The 25,864-nt window shown below is 38.9% G+C and overlaps 1 protein-coding gene across 4 annotated transcripts in view; it reads right to left on the reverse strand.

Moving 5' to 3' along the window:
* Positions 1-25,864, reverse strand: part of hfp (Poly(U)-binding-splicing factor hfp) — a 654,778-nt gene that overhangs the window by 18,904 nt on the left and 610,010 nt on the right. For all 4 annotated transcript variants that reach the window (XM_090374213.1, XM_090374209.1, XM_090374210.1 and 1 more), the window contains one exon: positions 1,886-2,075. In XM_090374213.1, coding sequence (XP_090230339.1) covers positions 1,886-2,075 — 190 coding nt within the window. The remainder of the gene's footprint in view (positions 1-1,885; positions 2,076-25,864) is intronic.

Below are 25,864 nucleotides of genomic sequence, written 5' to 3' on the forward strand. Positions count from 1 at the left end.
TTTGGTCCATTTTAAACTCCTTTTAGTCCTGGGTGGTGTCTTTTCACTCAGGTCCAGCTCCGCCATGGGGAGGCAGGAGTAGTGCCATCAAGTGAGTAAAATAGAAGGTTAGTACACAGAAAAATTAAGAAAGGTTACTTTCCTTTCTGAAACCTCTTCCTTATGCTTTAAGAAAGAAAACTCTTATTATATATTTGAATAACGGAAGAAAAAACGTGTGAACTCAAAGGGAAAAACTTATCTCTCTAATATAATCACAGAAGTCGCAGGGAAGATCACTTGGCACCCGGGGCCACACACAGTGCCTGTTCTCTTATCTTGAGAACCATCAACCACAATTTCAAAATGCTTTCATTACCTAAATACTGTTGTTACACTCATTTCTTCTCCATAAGCTTTCTGTAACATTGAAAACTCTACTGTGACTATTTTTTTCCAAACTTCAGACAAAACTGCATTGCATATGTCTTGCTATTAAGACAAATAAATATACAAAGTCTAATTCACTGCTAAAAAACACACACAGACCACAAAATGGAACAATGACCATTGCACCCAAGACCATTATATCATGTCATCCAGACCACTACAGATGAGCAGTGGCCAGTTACACTGTTTTTCAAATGTAATCTGTTAAATAATCTACACCAATGAGCCAAAACACAAAAACAGCTTGTAATCGGTGAGGCATGGATGCTACAAGATTTCTAAACGTGTCTTGTGGTATCTGGTACCAACACGTAACCAGCAAATCCTTTAACTCCTGTAAGGTCCATGGTTCAGATGCCACAGATCGCAGTTTCTGTTCCAACACAAACCACAGATGCTCGATGGGATTGATGTCTGGGGAATTTGGAGGCCAGGGAGTCTTCCTCATGTTCGGCAAACCAGTCGAAACAATCCGGGTGGCGTGGTGTGGCATGGCACATTATCCTGCTGAAAGATGGCACTGCCAGAGGAGAAGACTGTTGTCATGAAAGGGTGTACCTGGTCAGCAATGATGTTTAGGTAGGTAGTAGATGTCAGACTGCCCAGCACATGGATGACTGGACCCAGGGTATCCCAGCAGAACATAGCCCAAAGCACGACACCACCACCACTGACTTGTTTTTGTCCCACGGTGCATCCAGACGCCATCACTTCCCCAGGTAAACAACTGCGACGTATCCGGCCGTCCACATGGTGCAACAGGAAATGTGATTCATCAGACCAGACGACCTTCTTCCAATCACTCAAGGTCCAATTTCGAAGTTCGCGTGTCCATTGTAGGCACTGTCGCCGATGAACCGTGGTTAGCATGGGCACTTGGAGCAGCCTGTGGCTACATAACCCCATTTTCAGCAGGGTTTGATGTACTGCATGTTGTGACACATTACTCCCGTCACCAGCATTCCAATTACCTTCTATTGATGCGTACCATCCGGGAGAGCCTTTGCTCACCTCGAGCCGTGGTTGTCCAACACGTCGCCAGCGGTTTGTGGGTTTTACCTCCTCGGATCACTTTCGTAGGTACTAACCATGGCTGACCGTGAGCACCCTACCAGTCGCCTGACCATTACAATTTTGCCTTTGTCAAACTCGCTTAAGCCCGCTACCTTTCCCAACTGAAGAACAAGAGTAACACTGATTAATAGAGCTCAGTATCAGTTGTTTTTTATACCGTGTCCTGACCGCACACGCACTGTAGTTCACCTGCAGTGGCTTTAATTTGCACAACGACTCGCTGGTCATAATGTCATCAGTGTATTAAAGGAAAACAGAGTACTGCAAAAGAGATTGCTGAAACATATTAATTAAAAAACTAATTAATTTAAAAATACAATTTGCACATTAAAATAATGCAAGCCAAACTATAAGCAAATTAATATGAAGCTAAAAAGCATACCTTTTGGTGTAGTGAATTCAACAAATATCTTAACAATTATTTCTGCATCATCATCTTCTGACTGTCGTTCTTGGTATATAATTACCCTATTCACTATTCCAAATCGCCCACATTCATCAGTAACTTCTGACTCTAATTCATCATCTAAGTCTTCTACTCCAACCATGTTTCTCAGTATTATCACACATGACTGAAATTAATACAAAAATGTTACAAATTATCTGAAATCTTTGTAGGAAGAAATAAACTAAGACATGATCCATGATTCCCCCCCCCCCATTAATGATATTACTGTCCCACTAAAATATTTAAAAGTTGACAAGGAAAAATTCCTGGCAAAGTGCCTAAGAATGGGATGAGAAGAGTTGTATTAATATGTCAACAAGAGAAAAAGGAGGGTAAATCAGATAGGTCCCTTATGGGATGGCTGTGGTAGAATCGTTGATTATCATAAGCGAACAAAAAATATTTGTCATATTTCTGTAATGAAAATATGCGGTTCTGGAGAAAATAAATGTGCTGATTCATTCTGAAAATCACCATAAAAAGTCTCCATCATGTCTATATCAAAAGATGTACCAACTTTTAATGTTAAAATAAAGGGATATACATGTATAATTCAAGTTTATAATACAAGTGTAAAAAAATATTATACATTCTCTATAACTAATTTAACTTCGGAAAAAATAACATAAATCATTGTGAAATAGTTATATTTCATAATATATAATCAGCATACCTGTAATTGGCCTTAAAAATGTTTGCTACTAATGGATTTTCTCTTGTATTCCTGCTTACTCTTCCTCACAAGGAACCAGCAGTAATCCCCCATCATTACAGGATCCCAGCAACCTTGGTACCGCTTTTCCATCATGGAAATATCTTGATAAAACCGTTCCCCTTGTTCATCAGTCACATCTCCAAGATTTTTGGGGAAAATTCGAGATGGGAATGAAGAAAATGAATTTTCAATGACGTTCGACAGCCCATGTTTTTGTAGCACTCTAATAAATTACACCAACATTGCATAGTTTCCTTCTTTCCTATTACCCAAAAAACCATGCACTCCCACCTTAAATGACCACAAGCTGCCAATACAACTCCCTTTAACTTGGTTTAAAACACATCATCTCTCAGCAAATTCCTAATTTGGAGTCCTACGAAAATTATTTCCTTAAGTTGGGTATATGTTAAATGAGGAAACACCTCAAGTATGTAAATCTGTTACCTTCTTTATCTAATCCCTTCACAAAATTTTTCATCAATCCGAGTTTGACGTGCAGGGATGGAACAAGAATCTTGTTTGATTGCACTAAAGGAATATATTTTACATTACATTGTCCTAGTATGAATTAGTACGTTTGTCCCAAAATTGCACAACATAATGTTCTTCTGTCGCATGGCTGTCCACAAATACAAAAAACAACTATTTTGTGAAACCCCCCTCCCTGCAAACGTATAACTTTAAGATCGCTACACATGTTCCAACCATAATCCTGGTATTTTATAGGATGTAGAACCTTTGATATGCTTTCATGACTTTCTTTAAGTCCACGTGGTCCATCAGTCCACAGGAACTGATGGAAATTCGTTGCCATTATGAAGCGAAACTGCTTTTAAACTTAAATTCGATGCATCAACGAATAAACGCCATTCATCTGACTTATGCACGACACAGTTCTTTTAGAAGTATAATCAAGTCTTTATATAAAAAAAAAAATAATAATAAAATAAAAAACACACATTGTCTTCTATAGCAAAATATTTCGAAAACTTTTTATGTCTTTTTCGAAATCTTTGTTCCTGCTCCGAGTATATACCACTGCTGTTACCTAGAGCCTAACAGTTCAGCTTGCTCTTTCGGCAAATTTAAGTCTCAAATGAAATCATTCAACAAATGGAGTCATTGACCATAATTGTGCCACCTGTTAAGCACAGTTTGAAGGCAGTGGAGATACCATCTGGCATTAGTTCGGTCCTACTGCCAAGGGTTTCCCCACTTTCAGTCACGGCAAATATCGCGACGGAAGAATTAAGAGGGTCGTGCATTTACGAATGTACCAGATCACCATCACCTTTTGGTGTTGCTATGTGGATGATGTGTTTGTGGTTATCCCCAGAGATTCAGGAGACCAGCTCTTAGACCACCTCAATTCTCCGACGCCTGTCATAAAATTCAGCATCGAACGAGAATTGGACAATACCCTACCATACTTAGACACCCTTGTCCGACGCGAGGGCATGCAATTGAAGACAACTGTCTACAGTAAACCAACGTGTGCTGGAATTTACCAACTTTCGGTCAGCATACATGAGCAGCCATCTTCTTGGCACTGCACGGACCTTGTTAACCCATGCTTGGACCCACTCTAGTTCTGTACATGAGAGGCGTATTGAGATTGCTAAACTCAAGGCTGATCTTACGAGGTGTGTCTATCCCACCAGTACCCTCGACAGATGTGACCTACAGACACATGATCATGAAGCGACCAACAGGAACATCCAAGGTAATGACTCAATCACGAGTGCCTTTATCCCATACTACCCAAACCTATCACAACAGGTTTCTATGGTCCTAAAATCACATGGGATAAAGTGCATACAGCTCCTAGGCAGAAAGTTGCGATCTCTCATCTCTAGAGTGAAAACACCATTCCCACCTTACTACAAAGTGGTCAAGGCTACGGCACCTCTTGTCTTGACTGCACTAGCTGCTATATCGGGGAAACTGGGAGATGGCTAGGCAAATGTCTTTTGGAACACGAAAGAGCCACCTGTGTAGCAGACACAGAACACTCGGCCATTGCTGAACACTTCTGGTCAACCCACCAGACATTGACTAGAACCGCGATGTCGTGATTGTAGATAGGTCCCGCCACTACCAGTGATGCGCCTGGTTGAAGTCATTGAACATCACATGCTCTAATACCTCAGTTAACAGAAGCAGTGGATGTCATGTCCACCCTATTATTGAAGCAACTATTTTGATGAATGGCAAACGTTGGCAACGTTCACATACATCACAGCCACAGGCTTCAACATCAAATGATTAACTATTGCATCACGCAATTTCATATACATGACTGGCAGTACACGCCCTCATGTTCCACACTCTTAACTGTCGGTTTGACTGACGAAGGTTAACTATAATAACCGAAAGCTTTTGTATGTATTTAATATTTGTGTGTTTTAAAATTAGCATTAAACTTATCATTATTTATTTTGTCTTCCGTTTTGATAAATAATCCACAATAATAATGAATCCAGAGCATACAGGCCTCTTTAATCACATGTTGCTGTAGAAAACAGTCATCCAATAAATCCACAAGTCTTGCTAGTGTGTGAGTGACCAACCCACAAGTTCCAGTCAATATCTGGAAATTTGAAATCTTCCATTATTAGACATTATGATTTACTGGCCCACTATTTCTCTGCACAATTGCTCATTATACTCATCAGATTCATTAGGCCCAAAATACACACCTACTCTCATTTTCCATTTCCGAATGCTTATGTCATACCACATTGATTCAACATTGCACTGTCAACCCATATCAACTGGATGCATCTCCTTAGATTTTATGTTTCTTAACTAACAGCATAACCCCTCCTACTCTGTCTATCCTTTCTGTACACACTGTACTTCCCAAATTCCAATTTTGCACTGCTTATATCCGTATGGCACCACATCTCTGATATCCCAACAGTATTCGCTTTTGATGTCTTGACCAACACTTCAAACTCATCAAAATTATTTACTGTACTCCTAGGATTGGCTAGACGAATGTAGCCAATGTATACTTGTATACTTGCATGGTGTACATGTAAGTATACATACACCTATTCTTACTCTTAGTTACCCTAACACAGGGGTCGGCAACCTGCGGTTTGCGAGCAGCATATGGTTCTTTGAGCATGTAACTTCAGCTCTAACTTTTAGACCACATTAAACACAATTTAAAATGGAGTTAGAGGACTTAAAAATCAAAGACATGTGGAGTGCAAGACTAAAATGCCTTAAAATTGAAATTGAGGATTTGGAGAAGGAAAAGGCTGCCTTTGAAATTTTACACAAATGGACGGCAATAGATGAGTTGAAAAAGCAAGACCAACATGCACAAGTAGCTTACCGGACACATATACAAATTTGAAAATATTTGCGTTTGGATGTCTCTCAAGTTTTTGGTTCGAAGAATATTTACAGGCAAATATTTTCGAACAGGAACTATATTAAAAATAAATAAAAATAAATCTGCCACTATGTGGCAGTGATCACAGTGTACTGATGTGGGATTTACTTAAGGATCTAACTACCATCAGAGGTAAGGGGAAGGGTTTTTGCTTTCGTAAAGTAGACTACAGTGGTCTCGGAGAGTTTTTAAATTTTATACGGTGGGATAAACTAATGTGTTAATTTAAATGGGATGCCTTCAAGGGTACTAAGCTTTTCATAATAACTAAGAAATACTGTTCAAGGTTTAAGCCTAAATGGATGTAAGATCACTTAATGACACTTGTGGCAGAGAAGAAAAATGCATGGAATGCTTAAAAATTATCAGGTCACAGATATCTGCCTATGGCAGATATAAGCTAGTTTGTAATCAAGTCACAAAGGAGGTTAGGCAGGTGAAGAAATCTTTGGCAAAGGATGCAAAGAAAAACAGCAAAGATTTCTTTACTTATATAAACTCCAGAAGGAAAGGGATGAATCAGGTTGGTCCATTTAACATAGATGATTTGACCTTTGACGATCATGCTCAGGTAGCTGATAAACTGAATGAGTATTTTGCATCTACGTTCACACATGAGGAGTTACTCAAAGAGTGGAATGCCAGAAGTTTATCAAATTCTAATAGGGAGCTAAGTGATCTGGGATGGATGGGATCTATCCAGTTATATTAAAGAGGCAGCAAGGGAAGTAAGCAAATCCTTAGCCATAATTATGAAAACCTCCTTGGACTCAGGGGAGGTCCTCATGGACTGGAGATATGCAAATGTGTCCCAAATTCACAAAGGGTGACATTGGTAATCACAGACCTGTTACTCTAACTTCTGTTCCAGGAAAAATAATGCAGCCACTGGTTAAGAAAGTGATGCAGGATCATCTAGACAAGACTGCAGTTATAGTTCAGACACAGTATGGGTTTGTTAGGGGAAAGTCTTTTCTGACAAATTTGATTGGATACTAAGATTGGTCTCAAAGGAACCGGATGCAAAGAATAATTTTGATATCATATATTTGGATCTTAGAAAAGCCTTTGATACTGTTGCACATGGAAGACTGTGGCAGAAATTGGAGCAGTGTGGCACTGGAGGCAAATTGCTGCTATGGATAAAGGGATGGTTGAGTGGGAGAAGACCGAGGGTGGTTATTAATGGACATTGCTCTTCACAGACTAATGTTATTAGTGGAGTCCCCCAGGATTCAGTGTTGGGTCCATTGTTGTTTTTGGTATATCAGGGTTAACGTCTAAGTTTGCAGACGATACAAAAGTTGGCAGGTTTTTAATGACAGTATGCTACTGCAACAGGATCTGGAAAGTTGAGTAGATGGGCTGAGAGGTGGCAACTGAAATTTAACATTGACAAATGTAAAGTACTGCGTATGGGTAGCAGTAACCCCAGGGTAACGTATCAACTGCGTTGTACTACGCTCAAGGTAGCTGAGAATTAAAAGGATGTGGTGGTAATTGTGCAGTCAGATATGAAGTTTTCTGAGCAGTGCAAAATTTCTGCAAGGGTAGCTCATGGTGTCTTGTCAATGATATACTACAGGAATTTTGCTAGCAGGGATAAGGAAGTGATTAGCATTAGCATTTGATGCAAGAAAGCAAGCTTATGCAGCATCAGCCAAAAAAAAAAAAAAACCCACTTCCACTTCACCCCTCTGTTCGTTCAAAATACCTGTCCAGCTGAGCCTTAAACTTATTTAGGCTATCAACCTCCACCACAAGGGATGGAAGTCTGTTCCACCAACCAACCACTCGCTGGCTAAAGGCAAATTTCCGCACGTCTATCCTACATCTGTCTTTCCTCAATTTGAATTTATGCCCTCTCAGGTGATTATTCTGAGCTAGAGGAAGAATCCCATCAGCATTGAGCATGCTCAAACCATTCAAGGCTTTATACACCTCTATCAGATCACCTCGCCGGTGCCTAGTCTCCAGACACTGTAATTTGCAAAACTTAAGCCTTTCTTCGTAAGAGCACCCCCTTTGTTCCATTCACTAATCTTGTTGCGCTTCTCTGTACTCGTTCCAGCAGCTCTACATCCTTCTTGAAATGAGGCCTCCAGACCTGTATACAGTACTCTAGGTGTGGCCTGACCATTGCCTTATACAAGGGAATAATCATCTCCTTATCCCTGCTGGAAAAATTCCTGCATATCATTGACAATACTCCATGAGCTACTCTTGCAGCCCGTCTGCACTGCTCAGAGAACTTCATATCTGCCTGCGCAACCACCCCCAAGCCCCTTTCATTCTCTACCACTGTCAGTGTAGTACCACAGAGTTGATACGTTGCTCTGGGGTTGCTGTTTCCCATGTGTAGTACTTTACATTTGTCAATGTTAAACTTCATTTGCCACCGAAGGTATTCACATAATATGAGATGTAATGAAAGTGATGCCATTTCACCAACTTTGCTGATTTACTATGTACAGAACTGATGCATTGAACTAAACTTGTATGTGGATCTTTAAGCTTATATTCTGATTGCAAATTTCTTATTGTGCTGTCCCCAAAATTTAATGAATGATTCCTTCCTGACTTTCTTCCTTGTTTTTTTATGTGCTTTTATTTTATCTTTTTCAGTTTTATGCATTGTTAATTTATTTATTTATTTATTGCTTTATTGGTTTTATCTGTATATTTTCTAACTCAATTTATTTAATTTGATTTGTATGAAAAGTTTTATTTCAGTTCAATCAGTAATAGAAAAAATTACTTTTATCTTGATGGTTGGGTTCTCTTTTATAATATTCCTTTGGGATGTGAACTAACCCAGAGGTTACCAAAGTGTATCCCCCTGCCAACGTACTTGAGTTTTTGGGAGGCACTTTTTTTCATGAAGCACTTTTTTTTTTTTTTTTTTTTTTATATGAACAAATCATTCCTCAAATCTAGGTACAAAGCATTACTTATTTATTTATTTTTCATATTTTATTTCTTTGAGATTAAATGTATATATACATTTATATATACTATGTATATTCATAGCTAAATTTCGGGTCAAATCTGTTTATTTGCATTTGTTCTAGAACTTGTGCGTGGGCACGTGAAATATGTGAAAAAATTTAAGGGGGACTAAAGGCATAAAGACAGGATATTAGAGCTGGAAAAGGAATTAGAAAATGTGAATTGGAATATCATCGGTTTGGCTGAAACAAGAAGAAGAAATGAATCACTTATAAGTTTATCAAGTGGAAATCTGCTGTACACCAATGGAAACAGTGAAAGGAGTGAAGGTGGAGTTGGGTTTCTGGTCCATAAAGATTTTAAAAACAACATTTTGGAATTCAAAAGTACATCACCAAGGGTGTCAAGACTAATACTCAAGATTTCTAAGAGGTACAAGCTAAAGATTATAATGATTTATGCACCAACATCGAGCCATGATGATGAAGAGGCTGAAGAAATGTACACCGAAATTGAGAGTCCTCTAGATGAGCAGAAAACCCACTACATTATTATTATTATGGGGGACTTCAATGCTAAGGTTGGAAAAAGGCAAAACAGCGCAGAAAGAGGAACTATAGGAAATTTTGGAATTGGCGAAAGAAATGAAAGAGGTGAAAGACTTGTTGAATTTGCAGAATCTCAAGGACTGTCAGTAATGAACACTTTTTTCAAGAAAAGGGTGAACAGAAAGTGGACATGGAAGAGTCCAAATCGACTTCATCCTCACTAACAGAAGATATATTGTGAATGATGTTACCATCCTGAATAAGGTAAATGTTGGAAGTGATCACAGAATGGCAAGATGTACACTTGATATAGATGTAGGAAAGGAAAGGAAAAAACTGATTCGAGTAAATAATACAAAGGTCTTTGAGATAACAGAGGAGGAGAAAAAGCAGTATGTACTAGAACTTAAGAACAAGTTTGAGCTTCTGCAGACTGCTCAAGACCAAGATATTGACGAGGAATATTACAACTTTCTGAAATTGATAAAGCCCAAGAAACCTATAGGGAAACAGAAAAACAAAGAAGAAAAAATTAGTCAAGAAACACTTGTCATGATGAACTGAAGACGACAAATGAAGAGCAAGAAAAACACTGACAGGGAGAAAACTGAGTATACTGAGTTATGCAAAGCCATTAGAAAGAGACTCAGAGAGGACATGAAGATTTAACACAAGAAAAGTAGAACAAGCATTAAGGGAAAACAAAGGATTTAAATCGGCAGCCATGAGCAGTAATACAGAAAGACAAATGATACTGAAACTGAAGAATAGCGATGGTGTACTTATAAACAGCAGAGAAGGCATAATTCAAATAGCAGAAGACTACTATAGAGGAACTATACAAGAAGCGAGGGAATGATACCAGCAGTGGGGAAGATGGATCACAAATCAGCAACACATATGACATACCCGATATTCTTCCTGATGAGGTAGAACATGCATTGAAGAAAATGAAGAATCGGAAAGCTCCGGGGGAAGATGAAGTTACTGCAGAGTTGTTAAAATTGGGAGGAAGAGACATATCACAAAAACTGGCAAGGCTCTTCACAAAGTGCATTAGAAAAGGTGTGATGCCTAAGCAGTGGAATAATGCAATCATAATTTTGCTGCATAAGAAAGGAGATAAATCAGAAATTGGAAATTATAGACCAATTAGCTTGTTATCCCACATCTACAAGTTGTTCACAAGGGTCATTACTTACAGATTAGAAAGAATACTTGATCAGAATCAACCGAAAGAGCAAGCTGGCTTTAGGACAGGATTCTCAACTACGGATCACCTTCACGTAATATCACAGCTAATGGAGAAAGCAAATGAATATAAAACACCATTATGCCTTGCATTTGTGGATTATGAAAAGGCATTTGACTCCATACAGCATAAGGCAATGTTTCGGGCAATGGAAAGACAAGGCATAGATACCCCATATATTATGATTTTGAAGAAAATATATGAGAGTGCTACCTCCTTTATTAGACTAGACAAAGACAGTAGGAAATTTAAAATCGAGAAAGGAGTTCGACAAGGAGACAATATCTCGAAAGCTGTTTACTGCTGCCCTTGAGGAAGCTTTCAGAAGATTAGACTGGTCGCAGAAAGGAATCAATGTGAAACCATTTACGATTTGCAGATGACATTGTGGTCATAAGCCACGATCCCAAAGAATTAGAGGAAAATCTTAATCAGTTATGCACAGTTAGTAAGGATTTTGGACTAAATATGAATATGGCTAAAACAAAAGTAATGATGAACAAGTATGCCATGGAAAGGGAAATAATGATTGAAGGAGCAGTAATTGAAAAGGTGGAGTCATATACTTATCTGGGACAAGTTATTAGCTGTAATAATGATAAATGGCTGGAAGTCAAGAGAAGAATAAATTTTGGACGGATAGCATTCAGGAAATATAGTCACATACTGAAGAGCAATATCCCAGTTTGTCTGAAACGTAAAATAATGAACCAATGTATACTCCCCACCATGACTTATGGAAGTGAAACTTGGGCACTCACCAAAAGAATGGAAGAGAAGCTGAGAACTACACAGTGAAGAATGGAACGAATTATAGTGGGAATCAGACTGTTAGATAAGAAAAGAAACACATGGATTAGGCAGCAAACTCAAGTAAAGGACATTCTTATCAAAACTAAAGAACTAAAATGGTCTTGGGCAGGACACATAGCTCGAAGACATGATGACAGATGGACTAAGAAAATAACAGAATGGTACCCAAGAGGAGCTAGAAGAAAACCTGGAAGACAAAGGCGGAGATGGATAGATGAAATTCATGAGTTTTTTGGGTAGTAAATGGATGGCTCAAAACAAAAGGAACTGAAAGTTGCTGGAGACGCCTTCATCTTGCAGTGGATTGAAAATGGCTGATGATGATGATGATCTAAAGTATAAAAGTTTGGGCACTGGCTCAAATAAATCAGCTCTTACTACCATCTTATTATTGAACTCACCTTTTAATTTTCAATTGATATCAGTAACATTCTGCTAATAATTAAAGTGGAAACCAAGTTCTTAGGGATCATCCTGGACTTAAAATGCTCATTGCAGTCTCATCTTAGTGTATGTCAATAAACCTCATATTTTAGATTGATGCTTTCTTTTATTTTAGTTATCTCTAATTCTTTATGCAGCCATAATCTGGTCAGTTGCCTAAACACCAGATACAAAATCATTACTTAATTTAGAATATTGGGTAGTCAGGTGTATAAGCAAAAAAGCTGCCCCTCCCCCTCTTCGGTGAGACAACACAACATGGAACTTATAATTATAATTCAGAGAATCCCATGACAAAAGTAAACTACTAGCATAGTACAGAAATTCAACTGGTAAACTCTTTTCTCACTAAGTGTGCATATCTGAATCATGTGTCATTAATCATTTTAATATGTTACATTCTGTTATGCCCAAATGGTAATCAACTTATTATCTGTGCCTATTAATCAATGGGTTGCATAATCTTATTCACTATTACGATATATAGTAATTTTATGCAGCTGAACTGGGAACAAACTGTGTAAATCACAGATACAAACCATATTTTATTTGTTGTTGGAGCTTATCATCATTTCTTCAAATGGCCATTTGAACATTCCTACTTTGGTACTGTTATAGTTATACTGGCCACTGAATACCACTGAATGTGAACCAATTGCATAGACGATATCTGCTTTTAACTTCAATGCAGCAGCGAATTTTACACGTGATACAATACTTTTAATTGAGATGTTAGCTATCACACCAAGTTTATTTTATACAGAGTTCGAACTTCTGTTCCTTTGTGCTGTGGGGTCATAGAATAATATTTTGCTATATGTTATTGTTAACCGTATGTCTATTGTTAAAAAAATTCACAAGCAACAAGGGACTTTCTAATTTCGATCTGAACTGTGTTACTTGTAAAATCAGATGTAATGATAAAAAATTTTAACATAAGAATATCTAGTTTTTTAACTTTTCTTCCGTACGGGTATGTGAGACATACCCTTACGGCATAGTTGAAAAAAAGTCCACATAGTAAGTAACTTTCTAATTTGCACAGAGGTTCTATTGGTGAAAGTTGCACATTTGCTGGAGCCTGATAAAAACGAAACTGTCAGTGTCAATTCATTGCAAGTCAATTTACTGTATGCAACAATTTGGTGCATGACAGTTCAGTGTACAAGACTATTTGGAGAATGATATTTCGCTATATGTAACAATTTGGTGAAAGACAACTGGTGGCTACAACAATTCATTGAGTATGATGAGTCAGTGAATTCTTTCGGAGAATACGGTGTCTGGTAGAACAAGAATGAAAATGCTAACTTTTAACATGCCACGCTGTAAATGGTAAATTTAATGATCACAGTACCATTCTTGATAGTTTATATTTTTAATGGAGCAATAATATTCATCTTTGTTTTTTAATGCACATGCACAAAAAAGAAAAGATGCATTTCTTGCACTCACACTTGCACTTTTTAATAAATAAGAAAGAAATTCAAGAATAAATAAAGAAAATAGCAACCTGATAACTTTTTCCCCTGTGTCAGTCAATAAATTTCTTGATCCCAACCCTCACAAATTCTCGTTTTTAGAATAGAGCAGAGACTTTGGAGTTCTCCATAAAAGAAAAAGAACCTATCTTTATTAACTTACCATTCCTGTGGTTTTGGTGTACCTCTTGCCTATACCGTCCACAAAAAAGAAACATACAAACATGGAGCACATCCTCTTAGGTGTATACTATATAAGGAAAATGAGTGGCAGATACATGGTGATTTAAAAGTAATCACCATTTTATTAGGACTACAAAAGGGTCACACTAAGTATTGTTGTTTCTCTGCGAGTGGGATAGTCATGCCAAGGATTGCACTAAGAGAAGAGGAGTTGGCCTCAACGAAAATCATTAACTTCTGGAATGAAGAATGTAGCATTTGAACCGCTGGTAGATCCAAATAAAGCTTAGCTTCCACTCTCCAAACTGGGGCTCATGCTAAATTTTGTGAAGGCTTTGGAAATGAACAGTCCTGCATTCACATACTTGCAAGAAAAATTTCCAAGACTTAGTACAGATAAGGCAACCTTTCAAAGATGAACAGTTTGAATGTGTCCTTAGTGATAGTGAGAAATCAGTGTGTAAAGCCTTTCAAAATGTTGACTGGTTTTCTAGGAAATGTTACAGCCGACAACTACAGGCAGCTTGTAGATCTCATTACTTCTTATGAAAATCTCGGGTACAACGTGTCATTAAAAGATGCATTTCTTGCACTCACACCTGGATTTCTTTCCACCAAACTGTGGTGCCATCAGCGACAAAACAAAGATACAAAAGCAAATGGCGTGCCACCATGTTAGCCGATTATTGTTGGATGGTGAAAAAGAATGATCTCAAAGCTGCACACAGGTGAAAGGTGAAAAGGTCCTGTGTTTCATACAGGCATGTTTATAGCTACATCTTACTGTCATATAAATAAAAAATATCTTGTATAAATATATAAAAAAACTACTTTATCTAAAATCATGAGCCAATCTGCCATTTTAAGCACTATTTCCGAGATTAGCACCCCATAATCTATAAAGTAAACTCACTTTCATGCCCGTAACAAGATATGACCCAAAATTTGTTGTTCAATGTAATAATGTTTGTAATAACCCAAAATTTATTGTTCAGTGTAACCATCAGAAAATAGAGTCTGCTAAAATCAAAGCTGAATAGTAGGAACATGGTCACGGCTATAAATACCTACAGAGTCCCAGTACTAATGTACTCCTTTGGGATCATAGATTGGACCAACACAGAACTGAAGGAGATGAAATTGACCAGGATAATAATGACCAAGACCAGAATCAGACCCAATCAACCACTTCAGGCACTTGGTACAAGAAACCCATCACAGAATTGAAAAAAATTGCAAAAAGGAGAAAAGATTTTATAATAATAATAATAATAAAGGGGTGTGACAGCCCACTGGTTACAATGTCAGTCCTCCAACTGGTAGACCCGAGTTCAAGACCCACCCCACGTGAAAAGCAGAATTGTCAAAGTTACCTCAAGGGAATTGTCAAAGTTACCTCTGGTGCTGTTGCTGACAGCTAATACCACTGGGTACAAGCCTAAGCTAAACTGGTTTGCTTCCACATCCAGATGAAGATGTTGAATAGAAGCATTGAGCATATTTCAGAATAAAATCACTCGTTCAGGCTTTAGGCAAAGGGATCAGTTCGAAAAGTCAGCAACAGTCTGCCGGGGAGAACAGTGAAGAAAGTAATGATGTCCCTGTGGCTAAAACAAGGAAAGTGCAAAGCCATGCAATCCATGGAGTATTTAAAGCACAAACTATGTCAGTGACCACCCAGGATGGGAAGAAACACCAACAAAACATCAAACGGAGCATTGAAAAATGAATACTTTCATCATGCCAATATGTTATGAAGTAACTAAGATAGAGACCAATACGATAATGTACAGGAGCAAACTACAGACCTGTCAGAATGATTCCTGACAGTTCAGGTCACCAAATGAATACCCAATCAGAGACGGACAAAGATCACAAAGAACTCGATAGCTTCTGCAATCTTGGGGAAACTAATGTGAATGACCAACTACAAAAAAAAAGAACAAATATTAAGGAAAACACCAAACCAGAACTAGAGGAATAGCAAGAAGTACAAACTGGAGAGACAAAGTAATACAGACAAGGTAGTGATATTCATAGAGAAGACGAGTGGAAGAAGCCTCCAGGAGTGGATGGACTGCACAAAGAGCATACCTAAAGGAAGCAGAGATCTAATAGAATTCTGTGGCAAGACGCAGACTACCTCAGTTGACAAATAATACCAGATTATCTCAAGGACAACAAAGTCAGACGTAATCCATACTGCACTGCTGTAATAGCCACCAGAATCAATGGAAGAGAAATGCAAAACTAAACCACCAGCATGTCAAAGAAGGCTTTAGCCAAAGAGATAAGAGTCATGATAGACCAACTAACACAGTACCACAGGAGAAACAAAAGCAAAAAGTTGATCAGAAATGTGAAGACCATCTTCAAAAAAGACAACACTAGCAGGAAATATGAGACCAAAAATCAATGGACAGCAGAATACCTAGACACCTCGAAGGAGAATTCGCACTCTGCAAAAGACTATGGCAATAGAGAGAGAGAAGATTCTGCTTCAGGGTGACAACTGGATCCTCAATGAAAATCAAAGGGCTTTCTATAGGACCACTGAACAACAGGGAAAGGAGGGCAAGAGACTTCCTGTCCAGAAGACAATTGAGTTCTGGGGCAAATTATGGAGCAGTGAAGGTAAACACAATGCCTGGGTCCATGGACAGATCTAGAACAGAAGAAAATGAAGAACACACAAGAGATAGCAGAATGGAAAATTCATGAGGAGGAGAAAGCACAAAAGGCAACCAGTAGCACAACTGATGATCTCCAGGAACAGTTAACATCCAGTAGAACACACAAACACTTAGTGCAGCAGTTCACCCGGATGATAAGGCACACCTGAGATGGTCCTAGGGTATCTACCTACCTGAAGGCTAACGACAAAGGTACCAAAAACCTAGCAAAGCACAGACCAATCTGGCTCCCAACAATGTGCAAGATCCTGACTTCATGTATAGCTACTTGGAGCATGGGTAACAACAGAAGGGATACAAGCAGATGAGGTACAAGCCTTACAAGAAGTGCCGAATCCTGTACATTGCCTATAACTACCACAGGCCTTCAACTACGTATTCATAGATGGCCAACAGTAATTATGTATATCTATAGAGTCAACCTGACAGTTACCAACTTAAGAGACAACCACGGAAAAGCACCATCAAGGTTGGGACTAAACCAATCCCGATCAGGAAAGGAATCTTGCAGGGAGATGTCCCGAGTCCACTGTGGTTCTTTTGAGCCTGAACCCGCTATCCACCGTGCTTAAGACTGTTAAGTAGAGATATATGTTTAAAAAGGGGGGTGAAAAACCTGTACTGTTCTCCTACCTGATATGGATGGCATTAAGTTCAGTGGAAACTGAGGAACTCCAAGAGCTACTCTGAATCACTGACGAGTTCAGAACTGATATGAAGATGGCATGCAGACCAGGCAGAATTCAGAATAGATGGAATACAAGGGAAATCCAGTAGAACGAAATTACGAGATGAAGACTGGTAAACAAAATGAGGCCATGACACAGAGACATCTACAAGTATCTGGGTATGATGCAATCATCACCATCATCAGCCATTTTCAATCAACTGCAGGATGAAAGCCCTTCCAGCATGTGCAATGGCCATCCATTTGCTACCCACCAACTCATGAATTACATCTATGCATTCCAGGTTTCCTTCTAGCTCCTCTTGGGTACCATTCAGTTATTTTCTTAGTCCATCTGTCATCTTGTCTTTGCGCTAAGTGTCCTGCCCAAGAACATTTTATTTCTTTAGTTTTGATAAGAATGTCCTTTACTTGAGTTTGCAGCCTAATCCATGTGTTTCTCTTCTTATCTAATAGCCTGATTCCCAATATAATTCGTTCCATTCTTCGCTGTGTAGTTCTCAGCTTCTCTTCCATTCTTTTGGTGAGTGCCCAAGTTTCACTTCTATAAGTCATGGTGGGAAGTATACATTGGTTCATTATTTTACGTTTCAGACAAATTGGGATATTGCCCCTCAGTGTGCAATTATATTTCCTGAATGCTATCCATCCAAAATTTATTCTTCTCTGGACTTCCAGCCATTTATCATTATTACAACTAATGACTTGTCCCAGATAAGTATATGACTCCACCTTTTCAATTAGTGCTCCTTCAATAAATATTTGTTTTAGCCATATTCATCTTTAATCCAAAATCCTCACCAACTCTGCATAACTGAGTAAGATTTTCCTCTAATTCTTTGGAATCGTGGCTTATGATCACAATGTCATCTACAAATCATAAATGGCTTAGGTACTCTCCATTCACATTGACCTCCTTTCTACGACCAGTCTAATCTTCTGAAAGCTTCCTCAAGGGCAGCAATAAACAACTTCGGAGCTATTTTGTGTCTTCTTGTCGAACTCCTTTCTCAATTTTAAATTTGCTACTGTCTTTGTCTAGTCTAATAAAGGAGGTAGCGTTCTCATATATTTTCTTCAAAATCATAATATATGGGGTATCTATGCCTTGTCTTTCCAGTGCCCGAAACATTGCCTTATGCTGTATGGAGTCAAATGCCTTTTCATAATCCACAAATGCCATGCATAATGGTGTTTTATATTCATTTGCTTTCTCCATTAGCTGTGATATTAAGTGAAGGTGATCCATAGTTGAGAATCCTGTCCTAAGGCCAGCTTTCTCTTTCGGCTGATTCTCATCAAGTATTCTTTCTAATCTGTTAGTAATAACCTTTGTGAACAACTTGTAGATGTGGGATAACAAGCTAATTGGTCTATAATTTCCAATTTCTGATTTATCTTTTTCTTATGCAGCAGAACTATGAATGCATTATAGGCATTACACCTTTTCTAATGCATTTTGCGAAGTCTTGCCAGTTTTTGTGTCATGTCTCTTACTCCCAAATTTAATAACTGTACAGTAACTTCATCTTCCGGGGGGGGGGGGGGGGTGTTCTGATTCTTCATTTTCTTCAATGCATGTTATACCTCATCAGGAAGGATTTCAGGTATGTCGTATGTGTTACTCATTTGCGGTCCATCTTCCCCTACTGCTGAAATCATCCCTTCGCTCCTTGTATAATTCTCTGTAGTAGTCTTCTGCTATTTATAAGTTCACCATCACTATTTTTCAGTTTCTGTATCATTTGTCTTTCTGTATTACTTCTCATGGCTGCTGATTTAAGTCCTTTGTTTTCCCTTAATGCTTGTTCTACTTTTCTTGTGTTAAATCTTCTTATGTCCTCTCTGAGTCTCTTTCTAATATCTTTACATAACTCAGTATTCTCAATTTTGTCCTTGTCAGTGTTTATCTTGCTCTTGATTTCTCGTCTTCATTTCATCACGACAAGTGTTTCTTGACTAATTTTTTCTTCTTTGGATTTCTTTTTACCTATAGGTTTCTTGGACTTTTATCATTTTCAGAAAGTTGTAATATTCCTTGTCAACATCTTGGTCCTGAGCAGTCTGCAGAAGCTCAAACTTGTTCTTAAGTTCCAGTACATACTGTTTTTTCTCCTCTTCTATTATCTCAAAGACCTTCGAAATATTTACTCGAGTAAGTTTTTTCCTTTCTTTTCTTACATCTATATTGTGTGCATCTTACCATTCTGTGATCACTTCCAATGTTTACCTTGTTCAGGATGGTAACATCATTCACGATATATCTTCTGGTAGTGAGGATGAAGTTGATTCATTAGTTATTAATCCATTTGGGATCTTTCTGTTCAGCCTCTTCTTAAAGAAAAAAAAAAAAAAAAAAAAAAAAAAAAATGTTCATTACTGACAATCCTCACGATTCTGCAAATTCAACGTGTCTTTCACCAATTCCAAAATTTCCCATTGTTCCCCTTTCTGCACTGATTTGTCTCTTTCCAACCTTAGCATTGAAGTCCCCCATAATGATAGTGTAGTGGGTTTTCTGCTCATCTCCAAGACTCAATTTCGGTGTACATTTCTTCAACCTCTTCGTCATCATGGCTCAATGTTGGTGCATAAATCATTATAACTTTTAGCTTGTACTTCTTAGAAATCCTGAGTATTAGTCTTGACACCCTTGGTGATGTGAATCCCAAAATGTTTTTTATATCTTTATAGACCAGAAAGCCACCTTCACTTCTTTCACTGTTTCCACTGCAGACTGTACAGCAGATTTCACTCGATAAACTTATATGTGATTCATTTCTTCTTCTTGTTTCAGCTAAACCGATGATATTCCAATTCACATTTTCTAATTCCTTTTCCAGCTCTAATATCTTGTCTTCACCAATGAGCGATCTGACGTAGTAACTGGCCAAGTTCAGTTTCCGTGCATGGCAGCCTGGTTGTATCCAGGATTCTTAGAACCCTCTGCTTCCATTCTGATCCTCTCGCTGCCTGAAGAGGAGTGAAAGCCACTGGAGACTGAGGGCCATTTGTTTCGTCATGCTGTCACGTGCTGGAGGGTTTGATCTTTTCCTCTTCGTGTTGACCAGGCATCTTGAAGAGAACCACTCTACATGTTCGTTGCCACCTAGGTGACGTAACAGGGTTTACCACCGAGGTGTGCATGCGTGGATTTTAGGGAGACAGGTCAACTAGACTTCTCCTAAATCTTCTGAAATTCAAAGATATTGGGTCCATAAGTGTTTTAGACTGAGTGTCTGATAACACACAGAATGACTCTAAGCCCCAGTATGATGCAAACTGAACATTAACACAAGAAGACTGACCATAACCCAGAAAAAAGGAGGAAAGGGTTTGACAGTACTCATCAAACAACAAATTAAATGGATTAAAAACCTGTATGGTTACTTCCAGAAAAACACTGCTCCAGTCTACTAGGTTATAATAAAGATAGACAAATGGCATACCCCACTCAACCATAACGATGAGACCCTACCCACCCAGACAGAAGAAACAAAGGAAAAAAAAAAAAAAAAAAAACAGGCAAAGGCACTGCATTTCTGTATTAATAACAAGCATGTCAATTCGACAGGCTTATCATTAATACAGCATCTGTCATCAATTCGACTTCGATTTCCCCAATATTGGTTTTCAATATTAATTACTTGATCATAACATTTCTCCCATTTATCATTTCTCCCAGTTCTTTAACACCACCTTTATGATCCTTCCCCATCTCTTTCATCAGGCAGTATGATTGATGTCTTTTGAGGTTATGATGATCACCACGGCGAGAAAAGTTTACGTTCAAAACACAAAATTAGATTAAGAAAAATAAAGTATGATCATGCATTTTCAAAATGTTATAGATTTTATATTTGTTTTTATCAGAGAACAACATTAATTAAGCTCAGATTTTCATAAATCATAGCTGAACACTATGCCATATTCCTATAGCAATGCTATATATATTTTATTATGTTAAACAGAATGGTATCTGGAATTTTTCATTACTATAACACAGTTGGGAGGTAGATTTGGGTAGTTTATATTCAATCCATGTGCTGAAGTTTTCAAAGTTCATATAATCATGTCACCAATCTTCTGCTTCGATTTAAAAATTATTAAGGCATGTACAAAGCATCTGCACCACCACAAATAGTAATCAATCGTGAGCTCTTCCAGATTGCTGTAAGTAAGGTCCTTGAGGTTGTCACAGACATTCTCTCAGATATGCCACACAAGCTGTACTTGCTACCTGGGAGTCTAAAATGCTGATGGAACTGATATTCGGGTGACACTCAAGTCAAGTGAACCCAATTTCGGGGGAAGTCTGGACGATGTGTGGCAGCCAAACCCTCTACTTGCACCTTCACAATGGAGAGACTGTTAGTAATCCTGGGTATAACCCACGTGCACAAGCACACTGTGGGTGACCACCCAGGTGTGAACCAACGTAAGCAGGGGTCGAGGTGTAGCACCCACACCACATGCAGCATTCCTCCATGTGGTGTGGGTGCTACACCACATGGAGGAATGCTGCCCCTCTGTGTTACCAGGCAACACTAGGTGGTAGATGACGCTCATCAACCGCTGCAATACCACCACTTTGCTTATTGGAGGCTTGAAGTGGTAGAACCCATGTTCAGTCTCCAGAGCTAAGTTACGGTCAACCCTTCCCCATCAACTCTTCCATCATGCAGTAGGATTGATGTCTTATTATTATTATTATTAGCCACATGGTGTAAGGAAGCCTGACGCTTATGCTGCACCAGCCAAAGGAAAAAAAAATAATAAAAATACGTTACACAGAGAGAGAGAGAGAGAGAGAGAGAGAGAGAGAGAGAGAGAGAGAGAGAGAGAGAGAGAGAGAGAGAGAGAGAGAGAGAGAAGAGAAGGGAATCAACAAAAAAGCCAAGAAAGATGATATCCAGCTAAGGACCCTGGGTTTGTCAAGCCCATACTCTCCAGATGTGAGCCCCTGGGGTATTTTGAGGTTATGATGAACACCATGGCGAGATCCAAACTTCCTTACATTTCGAGGGTAAAGCTCTAAAATAGTGTTTGCAGGCCAGCATCTATAGTTAGTACACCTGACCGAACCTATTGGTAACTCTCTAGGAGGCTTCCATATTAGCTAGTGTATAATCTTTGTACCTCTATTTAAAGAAGAGGGCGCTGACTCTATTTAAAAGTTACAGCTGACAGTTACAGGCTCCGCAAAAACGATAAGTGATTGCCTTTTATTTACATGATTGTTGTTTTATATTGTACTTAATACGTAGTCATATAGTTATAGTTACGCTGGTTATTTTTTATTTTAATTTAGATAGAGAGTTTTTGTGGATTTTACTTACGATAGGTAAAACCGTTATTTTTGTTCGATTTTTGTAGCAATTGTTTTTGTATATAGGGAATTCAAAGTTTTTGTAGGGAATTCAAATTTTTTAATTGAGGTAGCTCTAACGCATAATTATATAGTAATACGCTTCACTGTTTCTATTCATAGTTTCTATTCAAATACTACTGACATTTAATTTATTGATTTTATTAATTTAAACTACCATGCCCCGAACTAGAGCAGCAAAGCAACGGGCACAAAGTGGCAGGAGTGTTGTGACTCGGGGGAGAACTGAGGGGGGCGATTCTCCAACGCGTCACAGCCTAAAAAAATGTGCAACTTGTGAAATGTTTGCCGAACTCTCTGGAACGGAACATGATATTGCCATGGGGGATGTCTTTGTGTGTGCGCGATGTAAGGAGTGTAAGGAAATCAGGCGACAACTCAGCGTTGTTATGGGCCTATATGAGAGTTTGAAGGACAGGGTGGATGCCCTCGAAGGAAATAAATTGAGGGGCCCATCAAGCTCTCAGCTGCCCACATCAACGCCAGAGCTTGCACTTGGTCATCACGCAACACAGCGGCAACCCCCAAGGCAGAATGAGCTGGTCCCACAGGAACTATTAGTTGTTGGTGACTCTATTGTCAGGGAAACGGGGAACATGCTATGTAAAAAGGATAGGTGGAACAGGACCAGGGTATGTCTGCCAGGGGCAAAGGTTGATGACGTGTAGAGCGGATATCATCTTTCAAGGGCACAAAAGGTGATATAGTTGTACACGTTGGCACTAATGATATTAAGAGTAGGAGACCGGCAGAATTACTCAACAAGTACAGGTCACTGTTGAAAAAAAGCCGAGAATTAGGGTTGAATTTGAAAGTGTCTGCAATTCTGCCCAGACACGATAGGAGGGAGTATATGATGAGAGCCTTGTCGATCAATTCGGCCCTGGAAAGATTGTGCAAGGCTCAAGGGGTAGAATTTTTTTCAGCCTGGACTGTACTTGTTAACAGGAGAGATTGCTTCTACAGGGATGGGATACACTTAAATAGAAAGGGTGCAAGAATATTTGCTGATGCTATCGAGGCAGTGTTAGGTGGGTCGGAAAACTGCTAGCTTGGGGGGATACAAAGACTAATAGTTTAACAGTAACCGCAGGCAGAGGTGAAGGCGATTCTTGCACAACTTCTATTAGAATAAGAAGCGACCTGGAGCGAGGGGTGTTGGGGGTTTCAGGGAAGGATGGCAGTCATCCTGGAATAGTTGGGTATATGGGATGTGTTAGGGTAACAAGGAATAGGCATAGGAGCATGTATGCTTGCATGTATACCAATGCTAGAAGTATAGTAAATAAATTTGATGAATTTGAAGTGTTGGTCAAGACATCAAAGGCGGATATTGTTGGGATAGCAGAGACGTAGTGTCACAAAGATATAAGGAATGCAGAACTGGAATTTGGGGAGTACAATGTGTACAGAAAGGATAGACAGGACAGAAAGGGAGGAGGTGTTATGCTGTTAATTAAGAAAAACATAAAATCAAAAGAAGTGCATCCAGTTGATATAGATGGACAGTGCACTGTTGAGTCAGTTTGGTGTGACATAAGCACTGCAAAAGCAAAAATAAGAGTAGGAGTGTGTTATAGGCCTAATGACTCGAATGAGTACAATGAACAATTGTACAGAGAAATAGAGTGGGCCAGTAAATCAGAATGTCTTATAATGGGGGATTTTAACTTCCCAGATATTGACTGGAACTTGTGGGTTGGTCACTCACACACTAGTCAGACTTTTGTGGATTTATTGGATGATTGTTTTCTGCAGCAGCATGTTCGAGAGGCAACCAGAGAAAGTAACACTCTTGATCTGGTTATCAGCAGTGATCATTCGTGTATTAAGAATTTGCAGATAAAGGAACCACTAGGTGGCAGTGATCACAGTGTGCTGAAGTGGGATTTACTCAAAGAGGTAACTACCGTCAGGGGTAAAGGAAAGGGTTTTTGCTTCCGTAAAGGGGAGTACAGTGGTCTCAGACAGTTTTTAAATTCTGTACAGTGGGATCGACTGACGATGTTACAAACAGTAAATTCTAAGTGGGAAGCATTCAAGGAATTAATCGTGGAAGCTACTAGACTTTTCATACCGATGAAGAAATATTGTTCAAGGTTTAGGCCTAAATGGTTATCAAACGAACTAATGAGACTCGTGACAGAGAAGAAAAATGCATGGGATGCATATAAATTATCAGGCGACGCAGAAGCCTGTAGCAGATATAAGCTAGTCTGTAATCAGGTCACAAAGGAGGTTCGGCAGGCAAAGGCGGATTACGAGAAATCTTTGGCAAAAGATGCTAAGAAAAACAGCAAGGATTTCTTTACTTATATAAACTCTAAAAGGAAGGGGCTGAATATGATTGGTCCACTTGACATCGATGGTTCGACTGCTGATGATCCTGCTCAGATAGCAAACAAACTGAATGAGTATTTTGCATCTACATTCACACGTGAGGAATCATTACAGTTTGAAAATGGAAGAAGGTTATCAAATTGTAGCAGTGTGCTTAATGATTTTGTAATAACTGAGAGCAAAGTGGAGGAGAAATTGTTGAAGTTAAACATAAGAAAGGCACCTGGGGCAGATGGGATCTATCCAGTTATATTAAAGGAGGTGGCAAAGCAACTAAGCAAACCCTTAGCCATAATCATGAGAGCTTCCTTGGATTCAGGGGAGGTTCCCACGGACTGGAGATGTGCAAATGTATCCCCAATTCACAAAGGAGGTTCGAAGGGTGACACGAATAATTACAGACCAGTTAGTTTAACTTCTGTTCCGGGTAAAATAATGGAGTCACTGGTTAAAGATGCATTGCAGGATCATCTAGACAAGACTGCAGCAATAATTCAGACACAGCATGGGTTTGTTAAGGGAAAGTCTTGTCTGACAAATTTGATTGGTTATTATGATGTGGTCACAAAGGAACTGGATGCAAAAAATAATTTTGATATCATATACTTGGATTTCAGGAAAGCTTTTGACACTGTTGCGCATGGAAGACTACTGTACAAATTGGAGCAGAATGGTATTAAGGGTAAGTTGCTACAATGGATAAAAGGATGGTTAAGTGGGAGAAGACAGAGGGTGGTAATCAATGGGTGCTGCTCTTCGTGGACTAATGTTATTAGTGGAGTCCCACAGGGTTCGGTGTTGGGTCCACTGTTGTTTTGTATATTTATCAATGATATTGATGAAGGTATATCAGGCTTAATGTCGAAGTTTGCAGATGACACGAAGGTTGGCAGGGTTGTTAATGACAGTAATGGCAGTGTGCTACTGCAACAGGATCTAGATAATTTGGGCAGATGGGCTAAGAAGTGGCAACTGAAGTTTAACCTTGACAAATGCAAAGTACTGCATA

This window comes from Mastigoproctus giganteus, chromosome 5 (assembly GCF_048544385.1).
Source record: "Mastigoproctus giganteus isolate SK-2022 chromosome 5, ASM4854438v1, whole genome shotgun sequence".
In the NCBI taxonomy this organism is placed as follows: Eukaryota; Metazoa; Arthropoda; class Arachnida; order Uropygi; family Thelyphonidae; genus Mastigoproctus; species Mastigoproctus giganteus.